At 42.8% G+C, this 11,493-nt stretch overlaps 1 protein-coding gene across 1 annotated transcript in view; it reads right to left on the bottom strand.

The window, feature by feature from the left end:
• The window catches only part of lcp1 (lymphocyte cytosolic protein 1 (L-plastin)), a 24,278-nt gene that overhangs the window by 7,902 nt on the left and 4,883 nt on the right, over positions 1-11,493 (bottom strand). Inside the window, exons 2-8 of the mRNA XM_034885225.1 lie at positions 7,128-7,209; positions 6,175-6,323; positions 3,929-4,052; positions 3,439-3,571; positions 3,223-3,304; positions 1,044-1,209; positions 136-328 (exon numbers count right to left, since the gene is read on the bottom strand). Of these exons, the coding sequence (XP_034741116.1) occupies positions 136-328; positions 1,044-1,209; positions 3,223-3,304; positions 3,439-3,571; positions 3,929-4,052; positions 6,175-6,323; positions 7,128-7,209 (929 nt within the window). The remainder of the gene's footprint in view (positions 1-135; positions 329-1,043; positions 1,210-3,222; positions 3,305-3,438; positions 3,572-3,928; positions 4,053-6,174; positions 6,324-7,127; positions 7,210-11,493) is intronic.

Raw genomic sequence — 11,493 nt, 5'->3', positions numbered from 1 at the left:
CGCACACACACACACACACACACACACACACACACACACAAACACAGGACACACACACAAACACAGGACACACACACACAAACACACACATGAACATTGGACCCCCACACAAACACACAAAAGGTGTTATATTACTTAAAGGTATTATTATTATTATTATGATAATGATGATGATGAGTGCTCACCTTGATGTCGGAGCTGAAGTTACTGATCTTAGGGCCGCCGGCCGCCTCCAAGTGATAGTTGGCCCAGCGCAGCAGCAGCTCCTCAGGGGACAGTTTCATCAGATCCTCCAGACTCTCTCCGTCACGCAGCAGGGCAACCAGAGCTGCACACAACGCCAAATGGTGTCAAACATCTCGCTCAAAGAGCTGCACACAAAGCCAAACCGTCTCAAACGTCTCACTGTACAAATGTTTGTCCCGACGTGCTGTAACCACGTTCAGTGTTGTGTGTTTCTGCAGAACAGGAACCTGCTGAAAACCAGTCGTTAAACTCACTCAGGCCTGTTTATATTGTAATGTAATGTTACTTTTAACTTTCCTGTATAATAAATATGAGTGAATGACTCAAAGGTTTTTATTCCAGCTCAGAGGTCTGGAGCAAAATATCTTTTAATCCATTTACTTCTAACTTTAAAAGCAACATACAATTCAAGCTAAGTTCTCCACTTTTGTACCAATTTCGGTAACGCTACGTGGAATATGGTACTTTCCCCTGCGTTTTTAAATTTTTTATTAACAATTTATTGATCAATAGAACAATAATTTCCATTTAGAAAACGCACACACACACACACACACACACAAGGTGGTAGATTGCTCACCTTTATGTTGGAGCACACACATACACACACACACACACACACAAAAGGTTCTATATTACATAAAGGTATTATTATTGTTAATATTATTATTATTATTATGAGTGTGTGAGTGCTCACCTTGATGTTGGAGCACACACACACACACACACACACACACACACACACACACACACACACACACACACAAACACACACACACACACACACACACACACACCTTCGTTCTTGCTGAGCTCAATGTCGGCGAACAGCCCAATCTTGATGATTTGCCAGAGCAGACCGAGCACCAGGTGCTGTCGGCCCTCCTTGATGTCCTCGGCTCCAATGTTCACCACGTGGCAGCCGATGGCCGACGACGAGTTCAGAGCCAGGTTCAGGTTCTCCTGTCGCCCAGAATAACACAGGTTCAAGTTCAGGTTACTTTATTTTTACCACTGTATTGTATGTGTATATATATATATATATATACATTGCAGGCCAAAAGTTTGGTAACACCTTCTCATTGAATGTGTTTCCCATTATTTTCATGACTATTTACATTGTGCACTGAATGCATCAAAACTATGAATGTGGAATTATGTACTTAACAAAAAGTGTGGAATAACTGAAAACATGGTGTGGGGGTGCTTTGCTGGTGACACTGTTGGGGATTTATTCCAAATTGAAGGCATACCACAGCATCCTGCAGCGAGATGTCATCCCATCCAGTTTGCGTTTAGTTGGACCATCATTTATTTTTCAACAGGACAATGACCCCAAACACACCTCCAGCCTGTGTAAAGGCTATTTAACGAAGAAGGAGAGTGATGGAGTGCTGTGCCTCCATAGTCACCGGACCTGAACCCAATCAAGATGGTTTGGGGAGAGCTGGACCGCAGAGTGAAGGCAAATGGGCCGACAAGTGCTGAGCATTCTGGGAACTCCTTCAAGACTGTTGGGAAACCACTTCAGGTGACTACCTTTTGATCATCATCAACAGAATGCCAAGAGTGTGCAAAGCAGTAATCAGAGTAAAGGGAGGCTGCTATGAAGAAACTAGAACAGAAGACATGTTTTCACACTTTTTTGTTAAGTACATAATTCCATATGTGTTCATTTATAGTTTTGATGCCTTCAGTGATAATCTACAATGTAAATACTCATGAAAATAAAGAAAATGCATTGAATGAGAAGATGTGTCCAAACCTTTGGCCTGTACTGTATATACAGTATATGAATTATATGTGTTAGGCTACGTTAAATGCAGCGTGTGGGTAAGTTTAGATAAACAAAGGCAAGAGACGCTAACAGATGCCATAGCGATGTGGATAGCTACAGACTGCAGGCCCATTAGGGTTGTGGAGGACAGGTCTGAGAATCGCAGCAACGATGGCAGGTATGAGATTCCTTCAAGACGCACCATCACAAGAAGAATACACGGGTTGTAAAAAACAGTGTCTCTGCTTTACAGCGTGTTGGACAGTGTCCCTCAGTGTCTCTGCCTAACAGCGCGTTGGACAGTGTCCTTGCGAAGTGCAGAAAAGTTGTGGGGCACTCTAAACCCAGTCCAAGTGCTGCAGAGTTAGAGCAACAAAAGATGAACGTGTAAAATAAGAAGGAGTCACTTATACAACACGTTCCAAACAGATGGAATTTGTCTCTGGACATGATAAATACATTGTTTAAGTAGAGATGTACACTAAATATTTTATTTAACTGTTACTTTATAAACAAAATGCTGGTAAGGTTTTGCAGAACAAATGTTAAGGCCCTTTCTTTCATATGGCAGAACATTAAAAAAAAAAATTGCACTATATACACTACTTTTGAATTCATTATTTTATTTTGCGGAAATTATGCGATTAATCGCGAAAATTGTAATCGCTGCCCAGCTGTAATATATATATGTATATAAATATATATATAATAAATAAATAAATACATATTTATAATAAATAAATAAATATTTAAAATAAAATGGCTTGTTGTTATCTTATATACATATATATAATCGATCCCTGGTCTCGAAAGGTAATGTAGTCAATGGAGGCCAAACAGCTTTTATACACCCGTTAAAAAGCAAGTATGCGTCTTGATAACACGCCAATAATGGCATACGGATTGCCGTGTAATACATTCGCCATGTCACGACATCAGTCTGGATACAGATACCTAGCATGTGTGTTACGAAAATACAGGCTGTGCAAATTCTGCAATCTCCATCAGTGTGACGGCCGCTAAAACAAAGCAGTTTTTAAATCGTTTTTACACCTTGGAATTAAAAACGTCTTTCTGTAAGGGAGAAGAGGAAAGTGCTGTCATATGAAATGGAAACGGTTATCCGCTGTAGCTGTAGAGGGACACTGGGAACAGGACTTGCAGGATAAACACACACACACACTGACTGTCCATCTCACCTGGACGGTGAACGGTGTGAGCTTCTTCTTGTTGATGGTTCTCTCATCGATGGTATCAGGCACAGACAGGTTGATCATCTTACTAACAAAAGACAACACACAGTTACAGGATAGGATAAAGCAAAATCTATCCAATAAAGGCCTCAAAATGCCCCAAAAATATTCTTAAAAATTCTGTAAGACAGTAAAAACATGGCGGAGATGTTGTTCACGTACCAGAACACGATCCCATCTCCCATGGCGGTGAACAGGTCATCGCTGTTAGGATCCATGGGCAGGACGTGTTTGCAGTCTGCGTCCTTCTCCAGAGCTTTATTGATCCAGTTCACGAAGGCCACCTTCTCTTCCTCTACAGACGGAAGAAAGCTTGTGTCAGGTCACAGAGAGAAACCTCGCATCAGGTGACAGAGAGATATCTCGCATCAGGTCACAGAGAGATATCTCGCATCAGGTCACAGAGAGAAACCTTGCGTCAGGTCACATAGAGAATGCAATTTCTCCTTTTAACGTCTTAAAACGTTTATTGTTATTGCAATAAACCGCACCAAGAAAGAAACTGCGTGCATGCGTGTGTGTGTGTCTCTGTGTGTGTATGTGTTTGTGTGTCGCTCTGTGTGTGTGTGGGTTGCTTTATGTATGTGTTGCTGTGTATGTGTGTGCGCGTGTGCACGTGCGTGCGTTTGTGTGTGTGTGTGTGATCACAGACCGGAGTACGAGTGCTGGGTGCCCGACTGCTCCGAGGTTCCCGCCACGTGAAAGATTCCCTCTTTCTTATTGATTGCCTTCCTGAAGGTCTGTGCCACCTCGCTGCTCTTCAGCCCGTGGACGATCTGGTTGGGACGCCAAGAAAAAGAATCATCATCATTAGAAAGACCAAAAGGTAGGACTGCAAAATAAAACACCACATCTGGTATTCTGTTTGTCCTTTAGATAAAAACATACATTAACAGTTTTTTACAATTACTTTGACAGATTTTTCAATACTTTTAACAATTTTCCAAAACTCTTAACACAGTTAGCACGACATCTGCATTTGTAAGCTATACTATTAACACATTTCTTGTTGCTTTAACACAGAATGCATATAATTCACACAAATTTAAAATGCTTCAACTCCTTTCACAAACAAGCTTAAACAAGACCAAAACAATACATTTTTACAGACATATTTACCAATGCTTTAACATGTATGTCAGAACAGATAACACTATGTTCTAAACCTAACCTTACAGGCTAAAGTCAAAGTGAACAACTATTCATATTGGGAATTGAAAAACAAATATATTCCCAGTATTTTATTCCATTGCTAATGAGAAACAGCTTATTGAAGTTGTGCAATTGTTGAAATCACAGCTGATTCGCATCTAGGAAGCACACCGGTGTTGAGGTTCTTTCAATCACATGATCCCATGTTCTAAAAGAGGACTCTTTGGGATGGTCTTGGCGGGAAAAGGAAAATTTAGAGCAACAAAAAGAGAGAAAGAAAGAAAGAAAGAAATCCCTTCACAAGGGCAAGGAAGACGAGTACCAGGACAAGGGAGAGGAGTGGGGCGAGGTAAAGAGAGAGGAGTTAGAATGCATGGTGGCGCTCAAAGGACAGAGGTAGGGTAACTGATCAACTAAGAACTACTATCATTGACCATGTCATAAACCACAGGCACATCACACAGAGAGGCTGGTGAACGCACACAGCAAAATATCAGCCAGGACACCGTGGCATCTATTGTCCGTATTTTCAGAGAAATAATACAATAATAATATTATTAATATTATTAATAATACAATTTCTGTGATGGGAACGTTTCTAATAATAATTAATAATAATATTTTATTTATAAAGGAAAGAAATTACAATGTTTTCACTCTGTTGTTATTACCCATTACACACAGGCCTGAACTACACACACATGCTCAGTACCTACACATGCACTAATGGAGAGATGTCAGAGTCTGGGGCCCATGGAAATGCGCCCCGAGCAATTGGGGGTGCCTTGCTCAAGAGCAGCTTGGCATTGTCCACGAGGTGAACAAGCATCTCTCCAGCTACCAGTCTCAACTCCCTACTTTGATACAAACAGGGACTTGAACCTGCGACCCTCCGGTTCCCAACCCAACTCCCTACTGACTGCCACCCCAAATGATGAAGGAAAGGCTTGATCCCACCAAGTTGCTCATCAAATCGAAGCGTTGACGTCAACGCTGCTGCCAGTTCCGCCGTTTAAATGTGCTGTATTTATATAGCGCTTTTCCAGTCTTAACGACTGCTCAAAGCGCTTTTTTACATCTACAGGAAACATTCACCATTCACACACATTCATACACTGAATATATCTTTGTTGGTGCCTTTCCTCAAACCCGTCTATTCAGGACAAGACTGCAGCTAGTGTTGCGCCAACCACGCGGGCGTGTGAACAGTTTTGGCGTTCCCATGACGTCACACTGGCGCTCGACAGCTCGGGTGCAGCGAGTACACTGGAAGTATAAGTCTCGAAACGAAGCCAAAAACGAATACTGAATCCTCCTCCCATCCTCATCCACTAATGGGTGGGGGGGGGGAATCACCAGACGCCTCTCGATACGATATCATCACAATACTCTTGCCACGATGTTATTGTGATTTTAAAAATATTTCCATATTCTGCGATATGTTGCAATTCATAACCTTTTTTTCAGGTTCTAATTATTTCCCAATTTCAAATAACTTTTCCAAAAGGAAACTTTGTCAACATTTGTTTAATCTAAAAATATTAATTGCTCCAGATGTTCATATCACTTCAATGTTATTGCTGCAAAATGGGACAAACTGACCAACATCTATAACATATAATGTATAACAATAGATCCATACTTGGCGCCTGTGTATCGTTGCAGTATTGACACTGAAAATATTGCGCTGTATCGATTACCCCCCCGCCTCTATCCATTAACACATTAATTAGACCTTTGACCCACCTGCGTGAACTCTTCCAGGGTGAGCTGGTCGCTGGTCTTGGTAAGCTCCTGGACGATCTCGCGTACCCTGTAGCCCGGCAGCGGCAAATTGGCCGCGCGGAAAAGCGCTGTGAGCTCGTCCTTGCTGATGAATCCGTTGTTGTCAACATCTGGAAAAAAGACGGGAACATCAACCCTCAGACATGCAGGAAATCATCACAGGTCGGATTTGAACCCTGGACCTCTGCATTGAGGCACAAACCTCTCAGTACATGTCACATTCTCATTAGGGGCTGAGCCCCCCTGAGGGGTGTGATCTTAGAATTGCCAATGTGCTCAATCCCCATTGATTTGATTTTTTGATTTATTTTATTTTCACAACAAAGACATTAAAACCGCGTTATATGTTTCACAAAAAGATGTGATGGACAATTGCCAAAAAAACCTTAAGGGGTTTAATAAGTGTCAATCTCCACAGAAACAATTATATTTAACAATTTAAAAACAGTTAAATATTCAGTCCAGTCCATATTTCTGACCCTCTATTTAATAATATTATATTATATATAATATAATAATATAATATTTATCTGTATAAAACACTAAACTTAGTTTGAGTCGTACAAGAGTAGGGAGGCCTAATGAGACAAGATACTGGTGAAATTAATTATTAAAAGTAAAATTAAAACAAAAGTGCTGGGGAAATAACTTTTTTATAGAGCTATAAATGAATAAAGCAATTTGAAGTTGATTCACTTGGTAGACAGTAAGAATACTTGCCTGAGCAAACAGTGATTGGGAGAAGTGTCTACAATTTACACAAAATGTTATTCTTAAAGTTTGCTTCTGACGTCGAAGCTCTTTGATAGCAACTTAACAGTTTAATTAAATGTAGTTAATAAGGTGTTGCTGATGCAGCTTTTTCCTAAATCAAAAAAAGAAATGGCAAAACTCTCGCCGGTCGGTTGACCTACCAATCTTGGCAAAAGCTTCTCTAAGTTCCTCCTGCTCCTCCGGGGTGATCGGCGCCGCGGCGGCCATGTTGGGAGCCTGAAACTGACCTAGGACAAAGAGAACAACACCCGTCAGAGCCAGAGCGTGGCAGCACGGAGCAGCTCGCTGGCAGAAAAGGAGGAAGTTGGTACTTCCTGGTTGTTGTGATGACAGTTCTCACTTCTGCAAGGCAACTTCTTGCTTCAGCTGCACTTCCTACCTGACACCGGGGGTTCCTCTCTTTGGTAACTGAGTACATTTACTCAGGAGCTGTACTTAAAGGTCACGCAAAGGTTATGCTATTTTCTGATTCATACCTGTACTACGTTTTTGGGGATTTTCAATAGAACATTTTCACCCGCACCCTGTCACACATACGCTAATCCTAGTGGATGAGAAGTTGACAACTGGGTCGGTTTTAAAGGGCCCATGGAAAAAAGTCACTTTGAGTTTTTTTATGAAAATGTCACTTTATGAGTTTTCTTTACATTAACATTGCAGATTGACCCATTTTCCTATATCAATGTTCTTTTTAATTAGGCAAGGCAGCTATATTTGTAGTGCACATTTCAGCAACAGAGCAATTCAAAGTGCTTTAGACAAAAACAGTTCAAAAAACTGTCAAAAATAAAAACAGATAAAACACAAGAATAAACAGTTAAAAATTAAAAATTAAAACAGATAAAACACAAGAATAAAAGTTACAGTGCCGTATAGGAAATTAGACATTAAAGAAATGAACAACCATTTAAAGAAAGGCAACATCAAAAAAAGAAAGGTCTTCAGCCTTGATTTACAAGAACTGAGAGTAGCAGCGGACCTGCAGTTTTCTGGAAGTTTGTTGCAGATATGACGCGCATAGAAACTGAACACTGCTTCCCCCTGTTTAGTTCTGACTCTGGGGACAGAAAGTAGACCTGTCCCAGACAACCTGAGAGATCTGTTGGGGTCATAGTGTAGTAGAAGATCAGAAATTTATTTTTGCCCTAAACCGTTTATTGGTTTATAAACTACCAAAAGCACTTTGAAATCAATTATTTGAGGAACAGGAAGTCAGTGTAAAGACTTGAGAATTGGAGTGATGTAATCCACTCTCTTGGTCTTAGTGAGGACTTGAGCAGCAGCGTTCTGAATCAGCTACAGCTGTCTGATTGATTTTTTAGGGAGACCTGTAAAGACATCGTTACAGTAATCAAGTCTACTGAAGATGAAAGTATGGACAAATTTTTCCAAATCCTGTTGACACATGGACATATTCTTAAGGTGATAATAGGCTGACTTTGTAATTGTCTTAATGTGGCTGTTAAAAATTCAGGTCAGACGCCCTGACTACACCAAGATTTCTGGCTATGTTTGTTGTTTTAACATTGTCGTTTAAAGTTGAGCACAGACTTTTAATCGTTCCTCTTTTGTTACAAAAACAACTACCTAAGCTTTTCCTTCATTTCATTTCAGAAAGTTTTGGTATATCCAGCCATTAATTTGTCTAATCCAAAGAAAAACAAGTTTCTACAGTGATGATCTGTGGTTCGGAAATTTTTTCGGAGATCAAAGCAATTGAACTTTTTACTACTTTTAAAATAGTAGCCGGGGCTTTTTGTCTGTAACAGAAGATGGAAATCTTCTGTTACAGACAAAAAGTCAAGTGTAGCTCTTTTCCAGCCATCTCTCTATGTCCTTCACCTGATGCCTTTTTTGCTGTCTACAGTTTTTGTATTGGATTCAATTTTTTTTATTTATAGTATCAATCCATGACAAGAGTTATCTCAAGACACTTTACAGATAGAGTAGGTCTACAACACACTCCTTAATTTACAGGACCCAACATTCCTCCAGAGCAAGCCACAGTGCGATAGTGGCTAGGAAAAACTTCCTTTTAGGCAGAAACCTTGGACAGACCCAGGCTCTTGGTAGGCAGTGTCTGATGACCGGTTGGGGTTAAAATGAAGAAATATACCTCTTGTTTAGATTTGTCTTGTCTCGTGTCCTTGGCAGAGGGAGCAGATGTGTAGCGCAGAAAGTAAATTAGGTTAGAGGTGAACAGCTTTACTCCTGGCTTATTAAGGAAAAGTCCATGTGCTTTAAAAAGATGTCTGCGGTCCCAGAAAATGTTAAAAGCGTTAATGTACTGCAGAGAATGGACGGTATATTCAGTCGAAAGCCATTTGTTTAATGCCAACAGTCCGCTGAATCTCTCAGCACCTCTTCTCACTGGCGGTATAGGGCCACTGATAAACACATCTGCATTTAGGGAGCTGACTGTGTTCCGCAATTCCATAAAGTCGAGTTTCTGCAATTCAGACTGTTGCTTTATAACATCATGTGACCCTATATGCAGTATAATGTTCTTCACAGTTGGGTGTGCTGCCACGATATCCGTGATTCTTTAGGTCAAGTCTGACACCATGTCTTTTTACTTTTTTTTTAATCTTTTACAGCGGAGTCACCCACAATTCAGTCACCCAACTTGTAAGCTTTCCCTGTAGCTTTTTACTTTTTGAATTGCTCTTAGTCCTTACCCTGCTATGTGACCATGAGACGCAATCCCGGTCATACGATAGCTGTCCAGCGTCCTGCAGCAGAGGAGCAAATCTGTTATCAATATGCACACTGAGTTGTCGGGTACGCATTTTGTTGTTAATTTTCCCTATTGCAGCTGTCCACGGCTGTGTCCTACTAAGTACAGGGGTTGAAGAGGCGCTCTGCCTGGATGATAATGCAGGCCAGCCGGTCGTATCACAAAAACTCAGGGCGCTGTGCCCTGCCCGTTGTCCTCCCATTTCCCAGGAAAATGATTTACTCTTAGGCTTCACACCAGAAGAGTTCCAGGGAGGACTGCCACTTGTTGATTTATTACCCGTTCCACAGCCCTCGTGTTTCCTTGTGGTCCTGTTGGTGCTAATCAGCCCTGTGTTAGCATGCTTTTGTCCAATGTTTTGGGTCCATGGTAAAGTGGTGTCATTTCCAAATAATCCATTCACTTCCATGTTCACTTCTAATTGGTGAACCTTGGTTTCCAGAAGTACAATCTTCTGAAGGAGTTTTTAGTAGTCATCCACAGAGAAAGGAGGCATCTTGCTGCTAATTAGCTTTAGCTACAGTCACTGTGGGACAGATCCCATGGGCTCACCACCTGTGGGAGGAACCGCTGGGGTTGGGTGCGCTGCCACATGGGTGGCGGCGAAGGTCAGGGGCCTCGACGGACCAGACCCGGGCGGCAGACGCTGGCTCTGGGGACGTAGAACGTCACCTCTCTGTGGGGGAAGGAGCCGGAACTTGTGCGGGAGGTGGAGCGCTACCAGTTAGATCTGGTGGGGCTTACCTCTACGCACAGTCTCGGTTCTGGAACCATACTCCTGGATAGGGGTTGGACTCTGTCCTACTCCGGAGTTGCCCAGGGTGTGAGGCGCCGGGCGGGTGTGGGGATACTCACAAGTCCCCGGCTGAGCGCCGCTGCGTTGGAGTTTACCCCGGTGGACGAGAGGGTCGCCTCCCTAGCCCTGTGGGTGACGGGGGGGAAAACTCTGACTGTTGTTGTGCTTATGCACCAAACAAGAGTTCGCAGTATTCGGCCTTCTTGGATACCTTGAATGGAGTCCTGTGTGGGGCTCCAGTAGGGGACTCCATAGTTCTGCTGGGGGACTTCAACGCACACGTGGGCAATGATGGAGATACTTGGAGAGGCGTGATTGGGAGGAACGGCCTCCCTGATCTGAACCAGAGTGGTTGTCTGTTGTTGGACTTCTGTACTAGTCATAGATTGTCCATAACAAACACCATGTTCGAACATAGGGATGCTGACAAGTATACGTGGTACCAGAGCACCCTAGGCCAAAGGTCAATGATCGATTTTATAATCGTTTCATCTGATCTGAGGCCGTATGTTTTGGACACTCGGGTGAAGAGAGGGGCAGAGCTGTCAACTGATCACCATCTGGTGGTGAGTTGGGTCAGGGGATGGGGGAGGACTCTGGACAGACCTGGTAAGCCCAAACGTGTAGTGCGGGTAAATTAGGAACGTCTGGAGGAGGCCCCTGTCCGACGGACTTTCAACTCACACCGCCGGCGGAGCTTTTCGTGCATCCCTGTGGAGGCTGGGGGCATTGAACCTGAGTGGACAATGTTCAAAGTCTCCATTGCTGAAGCTGCGGCGGGGAGCTGTGGGCTAAGGGCCTTAGGTGCCTCAAGGGGCGGTAACCCACGGACACCCTGGTGGACACCTGTGGTCAGGGAAGCCGTCCGACTGAAGAAGGAGTCCTTCCGGGATACGTTATCCAGGAGGACTCCGGAGGCAGGTGCAAGGTACCGACGGGCCCGAAGGGCTGCAGCCTCTGCCGTGACAGAGGC

This window comes from Etheostoma cragini, chromosome 11 (genome assembly GCF_013103735.1).
Source record: "Etheostoma cragini isolate CJK2018 chromosome 11, CSU_Ecrag_1.0, whole genome shotgun sequence".
NCBI lineage: Eukaryota > Metazoa > Chordata > Actinopteri > Perciformes > Percidae > Etheostoma > Etheostoma cragini.
The sequence above is the reverse complement of the archived record's forward strand: the minus strand, read 5'-3'. Positions and strand labels throughout refer to the sequence as shown.